Here is a 13,322-nt window from a genome sequence, read left to right as displayed (position 1 = left end):
AAGAAAAGGCAAAAAAACCCCCAACCAACAAAAACCATTCTATGTGATGTATTAACACCCCTATGCTTGCTCAGCTCCACCCTCCACTACCACTCTGGCTTAAGTGGTGGCAAATGCAAATGCAAATGATCAAAGTCACTTGTAATTCTTAAACCATAATAAAGATCAAAAGACTGGGTTTGTCTGGAATTGAAACCTAAGATAAATTGGACTTTAGAATAGGAGGAACATCCCTTCAAATCCTGTTCAATCTTCCCAGGGAACCATGAGAGAAATAAATCAAACTACAGTTTCCTGCCTAGAACATGTGACTCGGGATGGAACATAATATGTGACAAGGCAAGAAAGGGTATAGCTGGACCACCTCATTAATGTAATTATTTTTCAGATTTCTGACACTTATAAAAAGCATATTAGAAAAAATAAAGCATATTTCCAGCATTTTCTGAGGTTGTTTAAAATAACACTAAAATCTTGTATTTAGAAAAGTTTCAGCCACCAGAATGGGGAGCATCATGTGCTTTGCAATTGCCTTGAAGTTCCTCTAGCATGCATCAGTGGTTGGTATTGCTCCTGAAAGCAGTCTTTACCAACTTCACCTTATAAATTCAGCTGATCTGGGCCTCTTCATCTGCCTAAGCAAGACTGCAGAGGAAGGCATGACTTGAAAATGCGTAAATCATTTTTAATTGCACAGCTGGGGGGTTGTTCTGACTTGAAAGAACCCAAATTTCAAAATCCCTCGAAACAAAAATTTCAGAATTCCAGAAGAGCCTTCTCTTACAACAAAAAAATAATGAAAGCAAGGGTTTTGCACATTCAACACTTTCTGGTTTGGTGAAAGAGAAACATGAAAAGTAACAAGTACAGAAGCTTTGTATAAACTCTGCGAAGGAGTGAAATCATTCACTTGCATGTTCAGACACAGTGCAACCAAAGTTAAAGGCGCTGCTACAGACAACAATATGGGGTTGCGGGGAACAACACAGAAGCACTTGGTACCTACAGGCAAAAAAGCTCTACATCTCTCACTCCTGCATATTATTATATTTACGTTCCCAGCCTACACAATCTATCAAAGCATGTTTTTCTCAGTTTCGTTTCATGTCCTTAGTCGAGAGAGAAACCGAGGAAGCAAGCTGCGTTCCTCGCACGGGGAAAGCACAGGAGGTGTGCTGTGCGCCCCTTCAATTAACCACTTTCACATAGTGCATCCATTGTGATTAGCCTCCTCTTTGCATAACGGGGGGAGAGAGGGGGGGCCTTTGGCAGCCACCTGTATTGCTGGGTCGCTTCCAGCAAGGTTGCTCAACAGACATGTATGCTACCAGCAATTGTGCACAGGCATCAGAGGGATCTCTCCGTTTTCTTAAAGGAAACTGCAGGAAAATACACTTTTCTCATCTGCAGAATTCGTTGCTTTTGTTTGCCACATTCAAGGAATCCTGTGAGGTCTCCACAGGGTAAGGGTTCCTAATTTCATGCTGATACGCAGAGGTTTCATGGAAAGCCTGACACGTTTCTAGCTCAGTATCCACAGCATGGACCCACTCCGGGGACAATGAAATACTGATTCAAGGATTAACATCACTGAAGAAGAGTTTCTATCAGCTGGTCCAGGTCACATGTCAGGATAAGTCACAGACGACCAAATATTAAGGGAAATATTTTGTTTATGAAGGGGTAATAACAATAGCTTTAGGGAGAAAATACATAATACAAGCAAAGCAATGAAAGATAAAACCAAAATACCAATAGTCATGCTTGCACATAATAGCAACAAGTATGCAGGAAAAATATAAAGAAGTGAAATATACAGGGAATGTTCTCATGGAAGAGAAAGTACAGGAGATTACGCTACACAAAGGAAAGGTGAAGCACCCTTCTTATAAGACATTAAGCATAAATATCTTCTTCTCAGTAAATCATCAAGTTTATGGAAAGTGAAACCATGTAAACAACAAACTCAGCAGCCATAAATACGGCTGGCACAGGCACCCCACAGCGTATAATTTAGATAGCCTAAGGACACAGACCCATACATTTAGACTGCCACATCTGCTATCTGTCAAGGAGATCAGGGTGTCCACTTCTACCACTCTAGTGGGAAGTACACATTCAAATTCTTTCGGTGTTTGAAAAAAAACCCAGACAAATTTATTGAAAGGGAGAACAAAGAAGTTACCACAAGTAGCCCCCATACAGGGGAAGAGCAACACTTCATCAGTACTAAAAGCACCAACAGCTTCCTCTTGACGAGCAGGGGGACCAGTGAACAGTGCCCATCAGAGTGAATAAAGGTAGCTAGTGTGTGGAAACTTCAACCAAAATCCAGCCTGCACTGAGTTTTCACTACAGTATGGAAAATGTGATTCACACAAAGCACCCAATATACTCAGAAATAATCTGCCCTTCTTATTCCATGATGTTAACTCCTTTGCTATATGCCATAAAACTCCATCTAAGATACGGGAAAGTGTTCATTCTTCTCTTCCTGAATCTTTTTTGGCATTCTCTCCAACTAGCTGGAAACACATAACACATTCCAGACTTGGCATACCACATCTGAAACAAGGAACCTACCAACTCCCTGGGCCATAAAGTGCTATCCCAGGAGGCAGGATGAAGTAAAAATGGCCTGCTTACTGTCCTATCATTTACTGCAAACTCATGTCCCACATGGAAAGATAAAATGATAGCATTTATTCCAAAAAAAGAGGAAGAATAAAATAAATTTGTGAATTAAGTTTTTGAGGACTATTGGAACATACAGTCATAGAACTAAACCGATGAGCTTTTCCACCTCTGGGTTCCAAACAGCATAAATTGTTATGACAGCTGTAATCCAGCGACAAAGGCTACTGATTACTTGCTCCAATACATATTTTTTTTCAAAGCAACACCACCAGAACTTTTTTTTTAAAAAAGGAAGATTTTTCTGGGCCATTTTGGCCTTTCCTAACCTTGATAGGATATGAAGCACTGCAGAAACACTTCAGATGAGTATTAGTTGCAAAGGAGGATTTTAATGACAGTACACACCCTTGTACTTACTGTTCTCTTGAAAAAGTTCTTAAAAGTATCTGTTGAGACTTGAAACTACCAAGTGCTGTCAAAGTGTTTGCCTTATGATCACAATAGTAAGTGTTCACCAGCCATCAACGTTCACAGTCTCAACTTAAGCATGTTTTCCAAAGCTTCCAGTTTTTCTGCTCAGCACGTTAAACCTTTGCAATTCCATGTGGTTCAGACAAAAGCTACACATATGCGGCATCAAACAGAAACTACAGCATCACTTCAATGCAATTCACTCTAAGTCAAACTTGGACTTGTTTATACATGAACAGGTATTCACCCCTCGCATGAAACATTGTGAAAAGTTTTCCCAACCTCTCCGCAGCCTTCAAACAACTCTCCGATTTCAACAAACGCACCATCAGAAATAAACCTCCCAGAGATCACCACACCAAACAGAAACAAACCACTTGGGAGTAACAAAAGCAAAACTTGCCAGTATGCCTGCAGAGGCACAAGAAATGCTGTCCATGACAGAAACAAGACAACCAGTCAATGTTGCACTTACATTTCCCAGAATGTACTGAACATACCAAGTGGCCTTATGGAAAAATCATGGACAAAACTAACAAGCACTACACAGATAAATGAAGATACATTGATAATCAGTAAAGGTGAATACTGCCAGCAGGCTAATACTCCTTCAAAACAATAAACTTTCAGTCCTGACATTCCAAAAGAGACCTACAAAATATTTTCAAAAAGGAACTCAGCGAACTAAACTTGCAATTCAACCAGACACCAAAAATCACAAACTGACTACAGCTATTACATTTCATAATCTTCCCTGCATCCTCAACACCCTCCTCCTCCCCCTGCCCTACATGCTTCATAGCTGACAAATCCCTTTCTCTTTTGTCCCCTGACTGTACCTTAAAACCTCTTCTCTTGCTATCAACCTTGGTCCATTGGGATCAATATTGTTTTCTCTCAATTGGTCTAACAGCACAATGAAGTTAAACTCTGTCAAATGGGTTTCAACCTGTATTATGTGGCTTCTTCTGCTTCAAGCTACATAATTACTTGCGCCTAACAGCTTTGTGAGTGTTCCTCCATCCACATTTTGGTTAATATTAGATCCCTGTAGATTTAGCTGAGCTTATAAGCACTATGTAACACTATAAACAAAGTATTGCAGAAGTCGCCAACTCTAATTTCCAGGGCACAATATAAAATGATAAAGTTTTATTATAAAATTCCTACTTCAGTACCATTCTGCTCAAGTTCTCTCCCCTTGCCTGCAAAACATGGACAGAAAATCTTTCTTCTTCCTCTTTTTTTAATAAAACTGTAAGCACCATCAGGACCACTGAGGATAGGGTAATTTTCTAGCAGTAACTATCAATAAAATTAATTTCACTTTGATGGCTTATTGCAGTAAATTTCAATAAAATAAATCAGACTTTGACGGACACAACAAATTCCCCACTTCATTAGACCTGAGATTACTTTTTTCTTCTTTTAGGCTTAAATAAAAACTTACATCTTTTCCCAGGACTCTGAGTTCAAACTGTGTTTCCTTGAAGTGAACTTTTGTAATTCTAGGCCTGTAATATTAGAAAAAAGATAGAACTTCATGAGACTTCAGTTTCATGCATAATAAAACATAAAGTATATATTTACACACAAAGACACAAATGAATTCATAGGTAGAATATTTTTTTCAGGTATGCACCAGATACCAACAGAGAATTAGCAGTATTTAAACATTTCAGGATAACTATGGTAAAGGTGAACTATTTTTTTCAATATTTGGATTATCAAAGAACTAAAAATCTGTATAATCTAGACAAAGATTAGGAATTCCAAGTATATTTTTTTTATTGATACAATTAACCTTTCATATAGATACCACAAACCATACATTTCCATTCAACAACACTGTTATTGTTTAAGCACAGACTGCACATTTAAATTATACATACCAGAAATATTTTCCTACTTGTTTTTTATTCTTGTAGACAACAACTCCTATGGGTGTTAATCCTAAAAAGTATTCAGATTTGTTTTCACCCTAGAAAATAAAAGCGTATGTCATTCATACAGGTGCAGGTTGTATCACTGTAGCAGCGTGGAAGTCAGCCTGGGGAACTGACTCCGAACATACTGTTTCTCCCTGCAAATGGGAGAACAGTACTTGCTCTACTGACCCACACTCCTGTAGGAAAACTTGTAAGCACAGAGGCAAAGTGGCAGAAAAGAACAACGAGGGAAAGAATGGGAGATTCCACATGCCACAGTGAAAAAGGAACTACTTTTGGCTATTTGGCAAACAGCCAAAACTCAGAAACTAAACTCTTTATTCAGACATGAATGCAACAGGCATCCTGACTTTCAGCTGAAGGTAAATAATGATTTTCTGACCTATTCTACTACAATATAACTTCACAGCTGCCTTCATCTCTGAAAAGAGTATCATCTGCACACTGCTACCAAGTGAAGGACCTCCTTTGAGAGACTCAGAGCATTTTTTTCTTGTTCAGAATGGGTAGCAACATGAAATGAACAGCCACATGCATCATCGCCTCCAAAGGAAACTGTTCCCGAGGCCAGTATCCAAACTGCAAACCGCATTGGGAGAGAACAGTGTGAAAACCCCGGTGCCGAGTGGCTGAAGGCCCCGTCTCCCCAGTTTAGGGTCAGTAACCAACACCACTTGGACTGGCTAGAAAGTGTCCTGGTGTGAGAAAGCTCACACACGCCTCCACAAACTCTGCCTGAGCTCCCCAGTGAACGAACAGCTAGAGACGATTTTACTTTTAATATGACCAAACGAGCAAAAGAACTACATCTCTGTGTGTGTGCAGCTTCAGTCTCAAATGAGGGCTTCTCGTGCTGCTGTAATGTAAATAGAAAATATGATATTCACAGGTCAGACTTCAGCATATTACAGCTCACCCCTCATTACCCAGGCAGGGATGCCATTGCACAGCAAAAACAAGCGAAGAGAGAAAAAAAAATCAAGCCTCTGCTAATTTAACACAATTTTGTTGTATCATGTTGAATCTTGTTCAAGTAACTTCCCCAGCTTTCTATGGGTGGGAGGGGCACAGAGCATGGGATATGATTACAATTAAGCCACAGGGTGAATTAAAAAATAATTCATATTGCGGGCTACACAATTTTCAGCAGGAAATACATACTTAATCTTCTGGTAGTATCTTGATTTCTTTATTTTCTTTCAAGTAGTTTTACAAAGTACTGACATCTAACTCAGTAAGCTATCTACATTACAACTCCCCATTTGAACTTCTGATTTTCTTTTATTCAAAAAAAAAAAAAACCTGCCCGCTCTACTGACCCACACTCCTGTAGGAAAACTTGTAAGCACAGAGGCAAAGTGGCAGAAAAGAACAACGAGGGAAAGAATGGGAGATTCCACATGCCACAGTGAAAAAGGAACTACTTTTGGCTATTTGGCAAACAGCCAAAACTCAGAAACTAAACTCTTTATTCAGACATGAATGCAACAGGCATCCTGACTTTCAGCTGAAGGTAAATAATGATTTTCTGACCTATTCTACTACAATATAACTTCACAGCTGCCTTCATCTCTGAAAAGAGTATCATCTGCACACTGCTACCAAGTGAAGGACCTCCTTTGAGAGACTCAGAGCATTTTTTTCTTGTTCAGAATGGGTAGCAACATGAAATGAACAGCCACATGCATCATCGCCTCCAAAGGAAACTGTTCCCGAGGCCAGTATCCAAACTGCAAACCGCATTGGGAGAGAACAGTGTGAAAACCCCGGTGCCGAGTGGCTGAAGGCCCCGTCTCCCCAGTTTAGGGTCAGTAACCAACACCACTTGGACTGGCTAGAAAGTGTCCTGGTGTGAGAAAGCTCACACACGCCTCCACAAACTCTGCCTGAGCTCCCCAGTGAACGAACAGCTAGAGACGATTTTACTTTTAATATGACCAAACGAGCAAAAGAACTACATCTCTGTGTGTGTGCAGCTTCAGTCTCAAATGAGGGCTTCTCGTGCTGCTGTAATGTAAATAGAAAATATGATATTCACAGGTCAGACTTCAGCATATTACAGCTCACCCCTCATTACCCAGGCAGGGATGCCATTGCACAGCAAAAACAAGCGAAGAGAGAAAAAAAAATCAAGCCTCTGCTAATTTAACACAATTTTGTTGTATCATGTTGAATCTTGTTCAAGTAACTTCCCCAGCTTTCTATGGGTGGGAGGGGCACAGAGCATGGGATATGATTACAATTAAGCCACAGGGTGAATTAAAAAATAATTCATATTGCGGGCTACACAATTTTCAGCAGGAAATACATACTTAATCTTCTGGTAGTATCTTGATTTCTTTATTTTCTTTCAAGTAGTTTTACAAAGTACTGACATCTAACTCAGTAAGCTATCTACATTACAACTCCCCATTTGAACTTCTGATTTTCTTTTATTCAAAAAAAAAAAAAACCTGCCACAAGCGCAATTATTCAAACAAGATAGAAAGATGTTTCCACCAGGAGCACATAGCCTCCGGGTGATGACTTGGATCCAATCCCAACATACATGCTATTTTACAAATGAAGTGGAAGGTTTTGCTGAGGCAATACAGGTAACTTGCAAGGCTGCATGATACAACACAGGCAAAGCTGGAAACATACTCTGGGTCTTTAGCAAAACCTTCACAAGAAATATTTTTTAAAAGCCAGACGTGCTACTGCTACCCCTCCCTAGTTTTTGCAGTGATACTGAAAAGGTTTCAGGACACACTTGCTGTTGTTCACACAAGAATAATGTGCAAATTCTTGTGTCAAAGACAAAGGTTATAACCGTCTCCCATCGCTACTGACACTAACGCTAATTATTTCTCATTTATCTGATTTTTTTTTTCCAGAGTATAACTGATTGTCTTTTATAGGTGTAATACGATCACAGCCTTTCATCTGAAAATCATTAGGCTTCTCTGTGTATGAATGACTGAATCCCTTCAGCCTGTAAATATGTCTTCCTTTGCATTTAAGTACAGTGTCTCAAGTTATTCTGTGGCAACTAAACTATATAAATACCCTCCCCCACATTAGTACAATAATAATTTTAATTTTTTTTGTTACCAATTTTAAAATATTTAAACATTACTTACATAAACAGGATGGAGATCCACTCCGTACATTTCCAGGGATTTGGCCACCCCTAAGTAATTCGCTTCTGCCTCAGCAGGAACCTGACCCCTGTAAACAAAATTCTGCGTAAGAACTTTGCACTTTTGCTGGGCAGGTATGCAACCCTTCCTACCATTTGTTTAGGCTGACATTCTCCTTTCAGCACTGTACTTCTGCTCGCTCCAAGTGAGACTGGACAGTAGGCACAAACTTGTACTAAATTCTCTGCTGTAAGAGCCTACCACAGATATATGCTATTGTACATCCAATGTATGCCTACTACAGTGGCTAATCTTCTCCCTGCTGTCACAAACGCATTTCAGACATTCCATTTTTTGGCTTAAGTAAGTATAAAAAATAACTTATTTTTCCAATAACTGCATGATTATTAAGAAAGCAGGCACGGAATGACTGACGGGGGTATTATTTCCCCACAGCAGAGCTGAAGCTGCAAAGGATTTCTGAAAGCAGCGTTCATGACTTCAGATAAAACACTCATTTCTTCATAAAACCTTGCCTACAGGAAGTAACACCAACTGCTAAAACCCAAGTCAACTACTGTGAAAACAAAGTTTGGGGTCTGTCTCAAGATTATCAATTTCAAAGATCCGGCTTGCCTTCCTATCTGCAAACATCTATTCATCAGTTAAAAACTGCCATCACCTGCATGCTGGTAGGAAACAATAGGGGAAAATATGGTATGGGAAAAAAACCTGGCTACTAGGAACAAATTTGACATCACCGATAAAGGTTTTATTTTCAAAAAGAACAAAATGACTAAACAAATTCAAAGCCCTTAACAGATTTATCCTTAGAATTTAATTTGTTCTTCCTTTAATAACTGCCATTGATATAAGAGCAAGACACTGTGCTGCAAGCCCAAGATAACTGAAGCTGCATTTTAATCTTCACGCCTTTTTAACATTTCTGTGAAAGCTACTGCGCTGTCTTGCAAAAAAAAAACCCAAAAAACCTCACACTTCCATGCTGGGCCCCAGTCTAGACTGCATCACAAACTTGTCCCTAAAATGTCTCTGGTAGGTGAGACAATTTGGGATATGCCCTTAGCCATTCCAGCTTCCAACTTCTTAACTAAAGAGACCACTGTGAGCAGTGGTGATGATGGCAGTCAGGCTGAACTAGCAATGAGTACACCTTAGTTTCACTCTCTTTTCTGATCCCACCAAATCCCTGATACTTAACTGCAGCCAAGCAGTGAGAGGGTATCAGAGCTCTAGGTCAGTATGCATACAAAAAACTAGAGATAGTATTAAAACAGTTATCACTCCATTTTGCAACTGCTTGTTCCCCAGCTTCTGCACCTTCAAGGTTATAAGCTTTTTGAGGCAAACAGGTCTTAACCTGATTTACTACACGAATGACTACAGAAACTTGAGAGAGGAATGAAGGTTGCTTAGTACTGGTGGCCTGGTATGTAGCAATTCATCCCAAGTTCATTTCTCAAACACAACCTCTGTGATGCTGAACCAGACAAACTCTCTGTGCCTCAGTTTCCAGAAAAAAACAGTACTTTTTTTACTTTAAAAAGGACCTATAGTAAGGTTCTCTGTAATATATCTATTACTACAGTGCAGTCAGGCAACCGCACAGAAATCATTATTGAACAACAGACTCTCCTCCTTGAAAGAGAAAGCTCAGGTCAATGTGGCAACTGGCAGACTCTGCTTACAGAGCTTTCCAAAGAGAACAGCTGTGTCTCTGAGTTAATATCTATTCTCATTAAACAAGGCACAAATAACTAACATGCAAAACTACAGGCAAGAAATTACTTAACCTTTATCCAGACTGTGGCTTCATTATAGCAAGAGAATCAAGATATCTAGATCTACATACAAGATGGCTAGCTCTGATTATCTCTATGTTATTTAGACAAAGGGTATGATGAACATACTCATAAAATGTTTCCTACTGCTCTCATCTTAATAAATCGTTATATCACAATTGCACCTAACTTGGATTTGTTAGAACAAGCTTCTTTAGACGTACCGGGAACATGAACTTGGAGATAAGCAAGTAAATGTTTATTTTGGCTTCATGTATGGTTGAATTTCTGGCATACGCTTCATTTTCAAAACCAATTTCACCTTTTGCATTTTTGAAGGCACTGATGTCTAATATTTGGAGCAGCAGGTTGAGAAGCCAAATCTCTCTGACTTCCCGTGCTTTCATACAGTGACTGGTGGTTCAGAGTCTGTTACTCATACACCAAGAGTACCTCAGCCTAAAACTAATCTCGCTGAAAGTATTTCATACATAGAAGACCATTTCTAAAAGTGAGTAACTGAGGCAAAAAGTGGCTCTGAATTGCTGGGGACTTTTTTTATATCATATGTACACCTAGAGACAATGTAGTGTTAAACCTCTTCTTTTAGAAGACTACTTATACACCCACTGCAAATGTATGTAGAATTTAAGATATATTCACACAGGATCACCTTCTGGCTCTGCCTTCTTCACTAGAAAGCACGTTTTTTCCTCCAACTTCCTTACAAGATTGCTGCTTTTCCTCTCTATGTTACTGCTGCTGTACCTCTCTCAAGCACCAACAGCACTGATGGGTCCAGAGGTTACTAGTTCTTACCTTGCTTTGCTTATCTGTTGGACACTCCAGTCCATCTCCTCGTTGTCCTTATTACAGTTTTCCTCCCCACTCCATTGACAAGTAAGCAAGGGAAGGCATTGTATGCAAAAATTGCAATCTGACAGAAAATAGTCAACTGACTCCCAAAGCACCATCTTGGGATCCACCATCAGGCAGAGATTATCAAGAATGTCAATGACAGTGCAATTCATATGTTTTGTGTCCAAGGTGATTATTATTCCAATAACTCAAAGATGGAAAATTAAAGTTTTGCAGTGTCTATTATAAAAATGAATCTGTCTTTTCCAACTTTTGCAAGGGTTAAGTTGGGATTGCATGAGTCTAGCGGGTCTGTTGACATTGACATTGCAGATGTCTGCAGTTCTCCTTTGTCCTGTCTCCTGTGTGCCTAATATTCTCTTCCTGCAAACTCTTCAACTGCCAAGTACCATAATTCTAGCTTATTCCTCCTTTCTTAGCTCCTTCTCATACATAAGAAATACATAAGTACTGTTTCAATGCCTGTGAACTTCTATAGTGCCTTGTTCAGTTTAAAGCAAAATTATTTCGAGGCTCACCAGATACCCTGTGTTCCCACTGCTTTAAGGTCACATGCAAAGTTTTAGAATTTTGTTTTTGTCCAGAAACCAGCACTTTGAATGCCCTGTGTTATTCAGCGCTGCCTGACGACTCTGTTTCTAGGTGCTGCTTTTTTTCTTACAAATAGTATGTTCTTCTTTACAGTGGTATCCGTTATACTGACCACGGCCAACATGTTTTATGTCAGATATGTTGGTTAGTAAAATGAAAGAACGTTATGCTTGTAAAACCAAACTGTGTCTTTAATTCATGCAGATGTTGCAACTGAGATTATCACTGAAACCATGGTTATACAAACGTCTTTCCTGGTACCTCCTGCAACGTGAGCTGCTCCCACAAAGATTCATGCAGGTTGCAACAAGCACTCCTTCATTACCCCAGCTAAGGATCTGGCAAGAAAATAGAGGCTGCATTGTACCAAGTGCTGTATATTATTAGATTAAAAGTAGTGTTGTCCTAACAGTTCATTTGAATGTATAGGGCAGTACGAAGAAAAGAAATGTTATTATCCCCATTTTACAGAAGGTAGAGTGAGGCACCTGCATAATAAGCAATTTGTCCAAAATTATGCAGGAAATCTGTCCTGGAACAGAGAACTGAACTCACAGATTTTTATTTCATTCTTTTCCACTACAAAACTAAGAGGAAACAGGAGTGCTATTAAAACTGCTGGTTCTGAAACACTTGTACCTAGGCCTGGAAGACATCAAATTTCCAGTTTTTGTTCCTACACAGTTTCTAAAAGAACAACTCCAATTAACATAAAATGTTTTCTGTTTCTGAGGGAACATAACTTGATGCCCTGTGTTCTTTCCTTGTGTCTAGAGAACTCCACTCTGCACCACAAGCCACTCCCTTCCCCACCTACCAAGCATCTCCAACTCTTGATGAGACCTGCCAAGCTCCCAAGAGTACTGAGTTCTTACATCAGAGTTTTGTGTATCCGCTCTATGGCTTCCTCCAGCTCTTCCTTCTGGTCTGGAACAAAGCGGTACTCCGAGACGTACCCTGCAGTGTGCTTGTACGGGTCATAGTCCCCCAGCTCAGCTAGAGTACACAAGAAAAGAAGAAAGGTCACCTATTTTCAACGCTTTATGTTAACCAAAACACAAGTTACAAGCCACCTCTTTCCAACTGACTGTCAATTCACCATGCAGTCAGTTAAAAAACCAAAAGAAAGTACCAACTGTTCATATTAATGCACATAAAACCAAGAAAAAAATGTCTTCAATCATTTTAAAAGATAAATGGAAGGTTCAAAGAGCTAGAGGTTTTGACAGGAAATCTACCACTTCTATAGGACTAAGTATAATTTTGTCCAAGGCAGCAAAGTTGAAATTTGATGATGTATATTATTTGGCAGCATATGTAAAACAAGTGTAGAAGCAAAGTCTAGTTATTGGAATACCTATGCACTCACAATAAACTGTAATATTACAGACAGAGCTGATCCATATTCTTGCTGGGAACCCTAACATAAACATTAGTGTGTGAATGCAAATGAAAACAAATACCCTGAGGTACCTAGAGGTACTAAGGATAAGCATTGTTTCTTGTGAGGAAACACAAGACTTCATTTTTCAATAAAAAATTTCTCTATTTCCTGAACATTAAACTCACATTCAAAATCAAAATGATTTTTAAAAGAATTTTCTTAAAGAATCTAATCAATAGCTGATGCAATTTTCTTGGAAACAACCTTGAATTTGCGTACATTAGTCATGTCAGTTTACATGTTGCCATGCAATTATAAAATAAATATGCATCTTCATCAGAACTCACTTCTACTGGTCTTAGCTGTAATTGCATGTATCTGAGAAAGTCAGCAAAAGTTAGTATTTCAAGTTTTTAATAATCCTGAGTAAAACCGGTGTGGACTGGGCTTCTCTGAGGAAAGCTTCACAAAAGGTTTCTATGCAATG

At 39.2% G+C, this 13,322-nt stretch overlaps 1 protein-coding gene across 1 annotated transcript in view; it reads right to left on the bottom strand.

Moving 5' to 3' along the window:
• Positions 1-13,322, bottom strand: part of EPB41L4A (erythrocyte membrane protein band 4.1 like 4A) — an 82,475-nt gene that overhangs the window by 48,881 nt on the left and 20,272 nt on the right. Inside the window, exons 6-9 of the mRNA XM_014951452.1 lie at positions 12,327-12,447; positions 8,180-8,267; positions 5,001-5,089; positions 4,559-4,622 (exon numbers count right to left, since the gene is read on the bottom strand). Coding sequence (XP_014806938.1) covers positions 4,559-4,622; positions 5,001-5,089; positions 8,180-8,267; positions 12,327-12,447 — 362 coding nt within the window. The remainder of the gene's footprint in view (positions 1-4,558; positions 4,623-5,000; positions 5,090-8,179; positions 8,268-12,326; positions 12,448-13,322) is intronic.

Source organism: Calidris pugnax, unplaced genomic scaffold, assembly GCF_001431845.1.
Source record: "Calidris pugnax isolate Ruff unplaced genomic scaffold, ASM143184v1 scaffold148, whole genome shotgun sequence".
Classification (NCBI taxonomy): domain Eukaryota; kingdom Metazoa; phylum Chordata; class Aves; order Charadriiformes; family Scolopacidae; genus Calidris; species Calidris pugnax.
Note: the sequence above shows the minus strand (reverse complement) of the source record. Positions and strands in the feature narration are given on the sequence as shown.